The 14,875-nt window shown below is 34.5% G+C and overlaps 1 protein-coding gene across 1 annotated transcript; it reads right to left on the bottom strand.

Annotated features, from left to right (window-relative positions):
• Nucleotides 1-249: 249 nt before the first annotated feature.
• Nucleotides 250-14,386, bottom strand: LOC136226021 (uncharacterized). The gene is made up of 18 exons (XM_066014290.1): nt 14,170-14,386; nt 13,570-13,782; nt 13,280-13,375; nt 12,316-12,368; nt 11,954-12,050; nt 11,432-11,505; nt 10,835-10,952; nt 10,234-10,344; nt 7,881-7,957; nt 7,262-7,328; nt 6,595-6,660; nt 5,193-5,300; nt 4,944-5,074; nt 4,703-4,769; nt 4,501-4,568; nt 4,321-4,414; nt 1,284-1,354; nt 250-937 (listed from the first exon to the last, which is right to left on the bottom strand). Exons 1-18 carry the CDS (start codon nt 14,317-14,319, stop codon nt 556-558), a joined length of 2,043 nt encoding a protein of 680 aa, XP_065870362.1. The 5' UTR covers nt 14,320-14,386; the 3' UTR covers nt 250-555.
• Between the last annotated feature and the right edge of the window lie 489 nt (nt 14,387-14,875).

The raw sequence follows: 14,875 nt of genomic DNA, 5'->3' as shown, positions 1-14,875 counted from the left end.
ATGTTTTCTTTTCCAACCATTTCCCAACAATATATGTTTCATCCTTTTCTAATACGGAATCAAATGTCACCTTCAAAACTATATGAGAGCAATATTTCCACCATTTGGTACAAATCCTTTTTGTACGCCTAAACATATCACTATCCCTTTCAAACAAATTCAAAATGTTACCAAGTTTAGAGATTTTCATACCAAATCAAAATTGTTTGCTAAAAAAAAGAAAAAGACTCTTATGAATTTTCTACCTAATAAAGATATATGATTGCATTTATTCATATTGTAATTCAACATTTACATTCAGGAACTTTCATTCATTTGTTTCATCAATTTCCACCTTACAACATGCAACTCTCACAATTTACAGAAGAATGAATAAATTGACATGTCTAACCAATATTACAGATAAAGTTACACGGAAATAAGCTACGACTTTATAATTCAGCTTTTTCGGTACAGATATCTTTCTTTTTCATATGTAGTGTACAGAGTTTTCTTTTGTTAAGTGTCCTTTTCTGTTGCTGCAATCACAATGTTAAAAGGCTTTTGTTTATTTGGTCACTTGCTCATTGGATCACCAGATCTTAACTCCTGTTCAAGCTCATCGAATTCCCAGTCATTGATCTCTTCTGCTGAGTAATCCCGAGCATCCTTCCCAAACTCCGACTCCAGCTTTGCTAGTTCAGCCGCAGGATCGAGCACCTGATCTTTCTCAATTGAAGGTGCTTTCGGTAGTGCGTCTGTCTCGGGTTTTGGTGAACTACCTTGTCGCGTTAAGTTGCTGCCTCTGGCTGGACTCCCTGGTGCCTTCTCAGATATAGTTTCAGATTTGGGGGTTGGCAGAGTCTCTATTTCTAGAATTGGTCTCTCAACAGATTCAAATCCCTTTCTCAACTTCTCAAGATCATCAAACAAGTTTTTAATCCTTGTGTCTTCTTTCCTGGATCAGGAAGGTTTGAATTAATAATGATAACCATACCCGTGTCGGTGCTTCCTAGAAAAAATCTAAAAAGAATAATACGACACTTTTGGGATAAATTTTATCCAATAGACCTAACCATATTAAAGCTGCTCCTCCATTAGCTATATGTGCTAATACATATACTCAAATAGGTTCTTATCACATTTATGAATCAATGCACCCAAAAAATGTCTCAGCACTATAAACTTTCAGTTAAGTAAATTAAATCTGCAAGTTATTCCATTTCAAATCTTCACTAGTCAAAGGAACAAAAAAGATATATGGAGGAAAAAAGTAAGAACTAATAGCAGATCCTGAATCTCACCTATGGAAGGCTGGCAGCTGCGAATAAAGCTGTTCCCTCATGTTATCCACCACACTGAAGGTAGTTATAATCTGAAATAAAAGAGCAGATCCAATATGTTTATTGATGTGCATCATTGTTTTACAAGAAATGAATAATGCTTACAACTAGAATACATACAGATGCAAATTCAGAGAGCATAGGCTAATCGGAATGAAGGATAATTTGGGGAATGGGGGACAAGCGGTTTGGGTTCTCATGAGAGTTAGTTAGTGAAGAGAGAGGACTGTAGTTGGTATATATATATAGCAGTAGGGAGAGAAGGAAAGGGTATGAAAAAATGATGTTGTTTGGCTCATTTCAGTTAGGCTCTGCTCATTGAGTAGATAAAGAAGAATATCTTCTTGTGGGGGTTGAGTTGAGTTTAGGCTCAAGTCATCTTTCTCTTCATTGATTCTAGAGTTCAAACTTATCAATACAATTCTATATTTCCTATTTGTGTGTTCAAGACCCAATAGAGGAAACTGTTTTTTTTTTTCTCAATTAGAGATAACACTCAAAGAATGGGAGGAAAGGGAATAGCAACACTTGAAAGAAATGAAAATTGAAAGTTGCAAAACTTATAACGGAAAAACAAATACACTGGCTACAACAACAATAATGAACAACATATTAATGCCAGCATATGATATGTCAAGCTACTAATCTCAAACTAATCCCCTAAAAAACATCACCTTAATCTTAACTTCAGCGGATGTTTAACTACTAATACTACCAATTTGGCATTTTCCAGCAAGCAAATTATCAAGAAGCTCCAAACCGGAAACTGGGTCTATCGTCTTTATTTTAAACACAAGTCTAAACCTAAGGAAAACTTAACTTTAGGCCCTAGTACCAGATATTAGTCACCACCTATGTTGCCCGGACACGGACACGCGACACGGTATCCGACACGGACACGGACACGGGAAACGTCATTTCTATAAAACACAGGACACGGATACGTGGGGGATACGTGTAAATAATAAAAATACTGGGGCACATTTATAAATATTAAAAATATATTTTTATATATGATTTTTTGTAATATAACTAAATATATTAATGGCTTTAAATTAGAATCGATAAGTTTTTGGCTCTTCAGGAAATAAGAATCGATCAGTTTCTGGCTCTTCAAATACCAGAGGAATAAGAATCGATCGATAAGTTTCTGGCTCTTCAGGAAATAACGTGTAAGTCTTACCCCCTCCCTTTTCTGCAAAAAATTCATCCGCCATTGTCTTCTATCTACAGCAGCGATTAATCGGAGTTTTTTTCTCCGGGACACGCGTATCCTTCACGGATACGCGTGTCCAATTTTTCGAAATTGCGGAAACGGCCCCGACACGGTGTCCCTGGCGTGTCCGGCCGTTTCCGTGTCGGAACCGTATCCGACACCGGATACGTTAGGGTAGAGCCGTGTCCGTGCTTCAGAGGTCACCACGGTTTCATTTCCATGGCATACTTGAAATGCCTCGAGGATGGCTGTTATATGCACCTGAATTCTGGTAAACCAGACTGCCAGGCCCTCCCAAGGACTCTTGGGGGTAGCAGCCCACCATCGCATGGGACTCTTAGCGAGTCCTCGGGAGGGCCCGGCAGTCCGGTTCACCAGAATTCAGGTGCATATAACGGCCATCCTCAAGGCATTTCAAATATGCCATGGAAATGAAACCTTGGTGACTAATATCTGGTACTAGGCTTGTGATCTAATTTTGTGATATCTGTAGGCCTAAGCTTTCCTTAGATTTAGACTTGTGTTTAAAATAAACACAATAGACCCGGTTGCCGGTTTGGAGCTTCTTGATATTTGCTTGCTGGAAAATGCCAAATAGGTAGTATTAGTAGTTAAACATCCTGCTGAAGTTAAGATTAAGGTGATGTTTTTTAGGGGATTAGTTTGAGATTAGTAGCTTGACATATCATATGCTGGCATTAATATGTTGTTCATTATTGTTGTTGTAGCCAATGTATTTGTTCTTCAGTTATAAGTTTTGCAGGTTTTCAATCTTCATTGGTTTTTCATTTCTTTCAAGGGTTGCTATTTCCTCCGTTTGAACTTTGGACTTGGGCTCAAGACCCAACAGAAGAAACTGTTTTTTTTTTCTAGTTGGTGGCAACCTGAGAAGCCTCCTCCTCACAACCAGCCCGGAGAACTGGCTAAGCAAAAAACAGGTCTAGAATCAATCCAAACCAAAATGTCCACTTGTATGGTTCTCAGTGACTCGGTTGAACTGTCCAGCTAGATCTGGTTTGCGAAAACCGTGTGTGAAGGACATTTTGCTTATCATCTGCTAAATGTCACAGGGACAAACTCAGACTAGCCAAATCCCAGTGTGGCGCCGAGACTTCCCCAAGCCTACAGCAAGCCAACCGATGCTGAGGGGATTTCTCTCCTATAGCATCCCATCAATTCCTACTTACGAGAGTATGGCCGAGCTTAAGCCAATACTCGTAATCCAATTCTGAATACCGTCCCGTAAGGTCCTCTGTGTATCAAACCTCGACCCTTGTAGGAGCGTGCACTATGTGCTCCGATAGCCCATAGTTTCCATAGGGCTCCTTCCCTAAAGAGACATCCGCCTCTCTTGCCCAAGGCCGGATGCCCACCTCCTAGTCCCTGATGGACTAGGGTGGATTAGATCAACTTAAGCTAGTGCTGCTCACTAGCCCAGGGGCGGAGATCCAAAGTTGAAGAGTCCCTGTCCCCTATAATAGTGTTTGCACCGACTGGAACCAACAACCACCAATATGTTCCATTCACCACTCCTTGTTGAAGCTTCCTCGGAGCTTTGCTTATGCTTGGGCTAAGTTTGTCTACGGCCAACTCCTCCCACTTACACTAATGCCTAAACTAATATAAGGTGGATTTGTTTTTCAAAGGTCACAGTAATTATATTCCAATTCAAAGAAATACTGAAAAAATGACCAGAAAGAATAAGTGGCTAAGCTATATATCCAAAAACACAGTGCAACCTACTTACAGCATGAACATGAAAAGAACCACAACATAATGTACCTTGGCTTCATAGTTCAAATATTCTTCCTCGAGATTTTTCCTGGGGTCTACTGCTTTTAGATCATCATGATCCACATTAGCTCTCACATCTGACCTGTATTATCAAGTGAAAAAAGAAATTCAGATTGGCATAAATTTAAAATGTCCAAAAACATAATTAAGTATGCAGGGGGCAATCACCCTTCATTCAAGCTCTTCAGATTTTCCACAAATTTCTCAATGCGAGTAATTGCAGGGCCCAACTCTTTCTGCACAAGAAATTGAGGTAGTACCAGAAAAAGAATGTTCATGCACATACAAGGAATACAGAAATTTAATAATAGCCAACTAACCATAAGTACCCCACATGGACAAATATTTGATAGAAATAATAACATCATACCTTGTAATCAGAAAGGAGATTGATTGCCAAGTTCATAAAATAATCCTCATGTCTCTCCAATTCATCACTAGAAAACATAATTAAGCAGTATGTAAAAAAAATAAAAAATAAAAACTTGGATATTTTTAGTATGATGCAAGACAGAACAGAGAATAAGGCTTATGCTCATCTATATTACCGAGCAACAAACATGAAAGATAATAAAAGCATACTAAAAACATCAGAAAATTAAAGTACATACTTGGCCTGCTTCTCCTTGATCTCCGTATATGAGCACTGGAGAACCCAAGTATCTTCCAGAAAATTAATCCATGTACCAAGGACGTCTGCTTCTACCTTGCTTGCAGCAATGGATTTCAATAGCTCATCTTCCTGAAAACATATTGAAATGGTTTATCAGAGATGTGACTTGTGAGGATGATCAATGACTTTTGTGGTATAATTTTAGACCTACTTTGAACTTGAAAAAGAAAAAGAGAAAATTACACACCTTTGTTTTCAAGTGCTCAACAATCTGATTATTAGCTTCATCAAATTGGTCTCTCTCTTCTCTAGCATTACGAAGGCGTGCATTTGCAGCAGCCAAGGAGATATTAACCTACACCATGTTGACCAATCTTTAATTGTTTTCAGTCAGTATTGGATAATTCCACCATAACCTAAAAGTATGAGCATATGCAAGATATTTTTCAGCTACATCATCCACAAGAATCTAAGAGAACTCTCATGCTACAATTCAATGGAAGAAATTCAAGTGGAACTTTCAAAGAAATTTTTAGTTACAGTTTGAAATATATCACATTCATTAATTGCTAAATTCCTAATTAGATATTAGATTGAAGAAAGTGTATAGCAACTTTATGGTTGTGCATATAAAATTGCACTTTACTAATGGTTATTTTGAATCTATCATAGAGTTAGTTTCTTAGAGCATCTCCAACAGCCTCTTAAATTGGCTCTTAAGTTAAAATTTGAGGAGGGAGAATAAAAAATCAGCTCCAACAGTCTCTTAGTGGCTCCTCAAATGACTAAGAGCCTCTCCATCCTCTCTATTAATAGAGCCCCTCTCCACCTCTTAGTGCCTCCTAACTTCATTTTCATTAATAATTTATTATTGATGAGTCTATCTATCTCCTCACACTATTGGTAATGTAACAATAAATAATAATCTTAATAATAAAATAATAAATAAGGAGTGAATATAAGGAGCATTGTTGGAGATGATATATCTTAGCCACTCTTAAATCACTAAGAGTCAATTATTTATATTATTTTTAGAGAACTCACTAAGAGTCTCTTGGAGATGCTCTTATGCATTAATGATACAAAACTATTCACATAAATCTAGACAGAATAATATAAAATGTGTCTTATCCAACATCCTAGAGCAATTTAAGATGATTTTAGACATAATTATTGGCAAATCCACATAATACCCTATGTGATGGTGATGTTTGCATATATGTAGCCATAATCATGCAACTGCCTTAGAAAACACCCTATAAGACCTCACCTATGAGCTCCTTTATTTGCAAACAGATGCATATTTGGCAGATAATATATTCAGAAATGATACTCTTCATCTCCTCCTGTAAAATATATGGTGGGAGCACTAACAATGGCCATTGCCTTAGTGTAATTGGGAAGGCATAATGCCTTACATATAATTTCCAGTTTCATATATCTTTTTTTTACTGAGCCAATTCATAAATCTAAACAGCTAACAGAGTTTCTCAATGTTGATAGAAATAATGATAGATGAGTTGCTTTCGTCCAAACTTATTTTGAGACAAAGCCTATTTAATGATAACCTCCTCCAGCGAACATTTCCATTCAAAACTGCAAGTTCCACTAGAACCAATACATAAAGAAAATGGAGCAAGAGAAAATACCTTTTTCAATTGAGCTTCAAGTTCATCTCTTTGCCTTTCGAGTACCGCAATTTCAGCTGATATTTCCTATAAATAAAATGAAGAAAAAAAACTAAATTTTTCTACTTTGAGGTAAATCTTTTCAGTGTGCTTGTAGCATGCATTTCTAAGTTTCAGACACAACAAACGTGAAAATACCGGAAGCCATATATAGAAAGTTAAGCCCAATAGAATACATAATTTATGTATTCATGCACAAGAGTTGTAACCAATGAACAATATCTAGTTACAAGCCAATTAAGATGGCTGACCTTTTGTCATTAATAAAGGTGTATTAAATCTTTGGTGAATGCTTCATTTGGACTCATCAAGCAATACTATAACTAAACATCCAGAATCTAGATAAATTAGGCAATTCCTAAGCAAAAGAACGATGCTCATAGTGAAACATTTGAATATCTGTGAACAACATCATGACATCCTAAAAAAAGCAAGTATATTAGCAAAATCTTCAGGTATATGTTAGTGTCATTCACAGCAGACTAAGCCATTCACTTAAAGAGAAAATGCCAGTAGGACTCAAAATATGATTTCCTTGCCTTGTTCTGTACATCTAAAATAATACTGGAGAGAAAAATATGAAATGAAGATAGATAGAAAAGCTTTTGATTTGGAGGCAAAAATTTACCTTTTCCTTTCCATTAACTTCACCAGCTTTGGCCACCCGTACTTTCAAAGCCTCTTCTTTTTGCATTCTGTCATTAAAAGTAGGAAGCAAATAAACCTAGCAAACATCTCTTAGTGACCAATATATTGATGTTTACTTTATAGTTCTGGATCTCCAAGCCGTTCAAAGTTTTTTATCTTATTTTGAGGTCTCCAGGGGGGACCACATATATAGATTGGGAATCCCCTATGATAGGTTGCAGCGGACTTCCCAAACACAAAAAAGAAATTAGAATATTACGACCCACATAAATGCCAGGCTTAATCATATCCATATGAAGAACATATGATCACATTTTTATACATTAGAAATAAAGAAAACGTGCTCTCCAGTCACTTGTCAAAAAAAATCCGGGCATTGCAACTGCCTTGAGACAAGTTAAATTCTCCAAAGCACTTAAAAGGGTGAAAAAAAAACAAGAGAGCATATAGCTGACTTAGCAGCCAAAAAGTTAAAATAAAATGGTGAATAACTGAAACAATGTCTGAGTTAGACAGCAAGAAACTGGAAGTGTTTCACAATTTGGAGAGAATCAAAGACTTCATGCATAAACAGATAATTCTTCAATTTGACTAAATACCTGTGATCTAAAATGCGCTTTTCAGCTTTAGCAGAGGAGCTAGCAAGCGATTCTGATAAAACCTTCAGCTTATCAACCTGGCAAAGAAGCAAAACAAAATTGACATAGTTTTTAAGGGATCTAAGTATCTTTCCTTTGATATGAATAATGTACAAAGAGATGAGTTGACATAACCACAGGTTTCAAACTTGAACAACATTAAGGAATGAATCATCCTCACCTCTTAATCACATGAAGACAATGGTTTCTAAACATTTAAAAAAAATACTGTTACGTTCAAATTATGCATTACATGTTCTCAAATGCAAGCTCTAATCTGGAGGAATAATTAACATATCTACCTTCAAATATCATATAAAACAATCACAAGGGGACAAAGAAGAGATGCACATGACCAGAAAAGGTATCCAATTGGCAACAAAAGGACGCTTTGAGTGTTTGCAGAAATCAACCTGATTCAGAACTAGTAAACCTGAATATAGAAACACATAGTGCACTGCTCATAGTTCCTACAAACGATAGGTTACTGATAAATTTGTCAGACTTTTCCAAATAAATTTCTAGCATGTCAATATCAATTTCATACAACCAGCACAACAATCAACGTGGGTAAGCACTTCACAAGCACAGACCATGAAGAACCATGTGCCAAAGATATGATGTCTCTCCATTCAGGTAATTATCATCCACGGTAGAGTAGGTTTTTTCTTCTTTTCCATTTTTTCCTTTTATTGATAACTTCTAATACTAAAGTAGTAATTAATTCTCATGTTACTATTATCGCTGTCATCGTTATAATCATTCTAGGAGTTCTTGTTAACTCTCTTATTATTGTTTTCTTCACCACTTTATTACCATTTTGATAATAGTAAAACAAGGAAAATGCTGTTCTTAGGGCCCAATAAATATCCCTTAAGCAGTTGGTGATTGTTATCATTGCTATTTCACTCCGTATGCTTCTTAAATACACAAATTGCAAACCCATAATATAATACTATATCCCATCTCCACGCATGAAGGTGCCCTGCATTAAATAGTCAGGAGTTGCAAGATGCAACAGCCTATCTGTTTGATTTTTACTAATGTCCACCCAAACTTGACTGATACAACAAATAAGAACATGTCAAACAAAATCATCAAAGAAACCCGTGGTTGATGATAGATGCCAAAACTGGAATCTATATATAATATAAAACAGTAACGATGAAGCTGATGTGTCACTTCCTCCTTTTTTACTGATAAAAAACATAATATAATATATAATATATTAATTTTAATTATATTATTATATTTATTTATAAAAAGATTATTTTATCCGTACTATATCTAAGAGTTCTACAAAATTCAAATTAATCCCTAAAATCTCTCTAATTCTCTGCATATCTATATCTAAAAGTTCTACATAATTTAAATTAATCCCTAAAATCTCTCTAATTCTCTACATATCTATATATAATATAAAACAGTAAGGATGGAGCATTTTTTACTGATAAAAAATATAATATATTAACTTTAGTTATATTATTATATTTATTTATAAAAAAGATTATTTTATCCGTACTATATCTATGAGTTCTACAGAATTTAAATTAATCCCTAAAATCTCTCTAATTCTCTGTATATCTATATCTAAGAGTTCTACAGAATTTAAATTAATCTCTAAAACTCTGCATATCTATATCTAAAAGTTCTACATAATTTAAATTAATCCATAAAATCTCTCTAATTCTCTACATATCTATATATAATATAAAACAATAACGATGGAGCTGAGGTGTCACTTTCTCCTTTTTTACTGATAAAAAATATAATAAAAAATATAATATATTAACTTTAGTTATATTATTATATTTATTTATAAAAAGATTATTTTATCCGTACTATATCTAAGAGTTTCTACAGAATTTATATTTATCCCTAAAATCTCTCTAATTCTCTAGCTGAGGTGTCACTTCCCCCTTTTTTACTGATAAAAAACATAATATAATATATAATATATTAATTTTAATTATATTATTATATTTATTTTAAAAATATTATTTTATCCGTACTATATCTAAGAGTTCTACAGAATTTAAATTAATCCCTAAAATCTCTCTAATTCTCTGCATATCTATATCTAAAAGTTCTACATAATTTAAATTAATTCCTAAAATCTCTCTAATTTTGTGCATATCTATATATAATATAAAACATTAACGATGGAGCTGAGGTGTCACTTCATTATTTGTTAATATTTATATATTAAGATGAATCCGTGCATCGCACGGGTCAAAAACTAGTAACAGCAAAAAAATGAAGCCGAAATTTCAGAAATGTAATCAAGAAACAAAAGACTAACAATATAATTTACCTTTTGAGCATGAATCTCTGGAGAATCTCCAAAGTTTATATTCTTCTTTTTAGATAAAAGCCCTTCAAGTCTGGAACAGATGCGTATTTGTGCAAGGTCTTGTTTCAGACCCTGCAAACATTGGTTTCAAATATGCATTTCTTAGCTTTCCATGTAATAGATGATCGGGTAGCATGATTTCAGAATTAGGTAACTATGCTGACACAAAACTAAAAAATAAATGGGCAAATGTAACTTCAATAAACACAAGATATCAGGCCACGGAGACTATTTTTAGATAGCTTCTTTCAAGAAGCATATTTGTTGTGATATTTAATAATAAGCAAATATACATATTATTTTCCTCCTCATCCTAACCATTACCACATAGCATATGCATATTAGAGATGCTCAATTCAATATGCAAGTGAAAATTATAATACTTGGGACATATTCAGTCTCATTTCATTTATCAGACAAATTCAGTGGGCCAAGTCATACCAACAACAAAATACCCAAAAAGTTCAAAAACACAACCAAAACCACCAGTAAAGAATGTTTAAGATTTTATATTCAGGACAAAAAGGTGGTTAAACAATGTAAATACAATACTTGTGCTCACCTCTATAGTTGCTTTAGCAGTTTCAACAGATGCTTTGTCCTGACCTTCACTTGATGACTTCTTAGAACCATTCAGCCCATCAAGTTTGTGCTTCAAATCAGTGGCTTCAGCATCTATTCTGTTACCTCATAAAACACAACAAAGACATAGTTAGAAACACGCTATTTCTGCATATTTGCTGTGTTTATTCAATTCATGAAGGTAATCCTATAGGCAACAAGCACACTATGGATCGAATCACCAAATCGGCTTGAAGCAAATGGCTGGTGGTGACACACAAACCTAAACAAAGATTTTGATCTTCTGACCTTTCATCACGGAGGATAACATTTGATTTGAACAATACCGAGGTCTCTCATGAATAATTTGTGTCTTACAACATTTTTACAGATTTTTTAATTGGCAAGGCAGAATTGAAGAGATCAGAGAGAGGCTTCACTTCAGGAACAGGTGCATAACTAAGAAAAATAACTAAGAAACAGGTGCATAACTAAGAAAAATAGTCAATATTTAAAATAACTCAGAAACAGGTGCATAACTAAGAAAAATAGTTTCTTCAGAAGAGAAAACTGAAAAAAGTTATTGTTGTTCAACCACCTTACAATATCAGGGCTAAGTTTCAACCCTGTAATAGCACCTTGAGCGAATTGAAGCAATTCCTCTCGCTTCACCTATAAATCAAGATAAGGAAGAAATGTCAAATTCAAACAAACTAGATGAAGGAAATTTTCCAAAAATAAATTCTCAATTATCTAAATATACCCAGCTCATATGCCTCGCCTGAATATTCATCATTTTTCTAGCCAGGCTTTTTTTCTTCTTCTTCTCTAAGTATAATTACTATCTATTGCATTTTGCTACTAAAAAGGTTGTTTTAAATCACAAAAAGAAAAGGAATAGAAGCACCAGGCTTGCAGCACATAACAAGTCATAATCTTTTTCTTTTTAATATTCATCATTTAAAAATAACACAATAATTTCTTCGTGCTATATGATTGCACACGATTCTACTTGTTAGAACAAAATTTTGCATTACATGATTAAACATTAGCAGGTTCACAGTACTTTCTGGGATAGTTTTTACAGTAAGAATGACATCAATATTGTTAATGTCTTTACCAACACTTCATCTTCATAGCCAGCAAAGGCCGCAGCAAGGTCTTGTATGCTGCTGACAATTGCATTATGAACTTCTTTTCCTCCAGTTAGACAGATCCTGAGAGCAGCCAAAATTTAAAGGTGGATTCAGGAAAAAATCAGGCTTATTCCAAATAATGGAATATTTGCATTATACATGCAACAATGGACTACATATCCAAGAACAACATGGAAGTAGACCCTACTTTTCACAGAATTTGCAATCCTTAGATTAAAAACTTCTTTTTTCTTTGCATCACATGTAAGTTTTGAATCAAGCTCAGTAAAATATCAATGTACATGCTGACATTTAAAATCATTATTATAATAGCCAGTAGACTCACCCAAACATCACCAGGAGCAAAGAAATTTCTTCATCCTTTGGTGCTTCAAGAATCTGAGTCATAGAAAAGAGTTAACCTCTACAATCACCAGATATAAAATCATTGTTAGCATATTGAAATTGACTGATTAGTATGTGTGTAAAACTGTTTTACTATGAGGAAGAAACAGAATATTCACAAAGCAAGCCAATTTTCTCTTGCACACTCTGCCTTCCCCTTTAAAGTAAGTATACCTTTCAAGTAATATCTGCATGCCTAGATATATTTACTTTTAATTTTTATAAGAAAATAAGTTTTCAATGTAAACTAATTCATGTAGATGACATTTCCTTAGGAAAGAAATTTCGAGTTATGCGGTTCTCACATGCAATCAACTAGAAATTGTGTTTTAGTAATTATGAAAAATTATTTGGTTCCATTGAAATTCATTTTTTCTTAACAAGGCTTCTTTTTTATCAAATATAGGGGGGAAAGGTATATAATGCAAGTAACTAGTAGTGGGCATGCGCGCAATTACTATCAGCCAAAAGTAAATGCCACTATTCAGTTATAAATAAGCACGGCTACAAACCAACAAGTACGAGTTTGTTCTCTATCAGCCTTGGATTGCTACTGCTCGTTTCTCAATCCAAACTATAGATTTCTTTGAAGTGCAGAAAAATAAAATCGATTTTTTAAAATAGGAAGTCATTTTCTTTGAAAATGGCTTCTTTTTGTCTATGATGATATTTCAGTTGATTAATCTTCCTATGCACCTTAGTATTTGGAAAATGCAAAAATGTTTTTCTAGAAAGAAATAAAAGCCAAGAACCATATACGGAAAGCATTTGGATCAATATTCAACAAGACTCGTGAAATCAGATAATAGCATAATAAGTTAATCTTCTATTGGTTATCACTTATCAATATTGACTAGATTTCAGAGCATTTCAATCTTACAAATGCTTGAATTAAAGAAACATACCATGGACAATATTATGCACTCCAGTGCCTGACTTTGAAGAAAAACATCACGAAAATTCATCGGCTCACCCCCAATGTCAGAATCATAATATAGCACCTATTTCATCAATGAAAAAAATTAGAACAAGAACCTTAACAAGATCGGAAACTTTCAATAGTTAAGTTATTTTGAGCAATGAACTATTTCACAATAACCCACACTATAAGAAAAGAAATAGTACAAAGTTTAGATACTCAAATTTAGTAGACCCAAAAACAGTACACAGAGAACAAGAGAAAATATTTGCTCACCATAGAATGTTTTCTACTTCCATCTTCAGCAATAAAGTGGTGCTCAAGGGTCCTCTGTTTATCTTCAGATGAAGCTGCTGAAAACTTCTCAACTTCTGCAAGCACAATCAACCATCTTTTGAGTAACAAAACCCTCTCAGGGCCCCTACAAGACATAGCAGCCTCCTCTAGTCTCTTAATCGTTTGCTTCACACTTTTGTAATTCCGATTCCCCTGCATACACATTGAAATCAGAAAATAGCAAGAAAAGAAAACACCATGAAGGAAACACAAAATACATGGAGCTGTATGAAAAAAAAAATGATGGACAGTAATTAACAGTTAGAAGCTCGCAATGGATTGGTTTACCTACACTGCACAAATGAAGAAGCTCATCACTGAGCAGCAAAAACAATTATGATAATTAGTTCCTTCAAATTGAATTTTCTAGGTCCTAATGCAAACCTTACAACTAAAAATAGCACTATTAAGCAATAACTGTGACAAATGAAAAGGTATTTAAAATCAAGAAAAAAATCTAAGATTGCACAAGTATATAAAGAATTTCAGTAATTTCACAAGCCAATGGAGAAATGAAATTAAGAATGAGTGAAAAATCACAATTCGATCTTGCAAGATTTTGGCTCCTTCAGCAACAGCTTGGCCGGCCTGGTGAACGACGTTGTCAGCATAGTTCTTGACAGCACGAGTAAGGTTGTTCTTGTTTCCGACCTCCACTGCCTTGTTCACGGCGGATCTCAGCCACGACATTTTGTGATTCTCGAGTTCCCTCTTTGATTGTTAGGTTTATAGCGTGGTTTTGGGGAGGTTTGGACGTTGAAGAACAGCAAAATAAGAACTGCTAGAGCATTATCAACTACAGATAGTACACCATACTTACTGTAGACCCATCCAATCACAATACTACGTGCTTTTTGGTATCGGCAAGATATACTTATTATTTAAAGGGATTGACCCTCATGTTACAAATTTATTTCTAATATTTTTAAACAAAATCAAGTTTAGATATACACTACAATATTATGAGGGTGTTTGTTTCCGTTTTTCGGAAGTGCGTTTAGCGTTTCACCCCAAACCGCAGGAAATATAGCATTTGGTTAGGTTTATATAAACGCAGCATTTAACATTTTCTCTAGAAACTGCAGCATTTTGGAGCATTTCACGAAAAGCTCCTATTTGGAGCTTTTCATAAACAGCAGTTTGTAGTTATTTGTTATTGACAAAATTCTCCTTTTTATCTCCGCAAAATATGTTTATTCTTTAACATTATTTCTATTTTTCCAACATAATTACCGGAAGAATAAAG

Source organism: Euphorbia lathyris, chromosome 4 (genome assembly GCF_963576675.1).
Source record: "Euphorbia lathyris chromosome 4, ddEupLath1.1, whole genome shotgun sequence".
NCBI lineage: Eukaryota > Viridiplantae > Streptophyta > Magnoliopsida > Malpighiales > Euphorbiaceae > Euphorbia > Euphorbia lathyris.
This window is presented reverse-complemented; position numbering and strand designations above follow the sequence as displayed.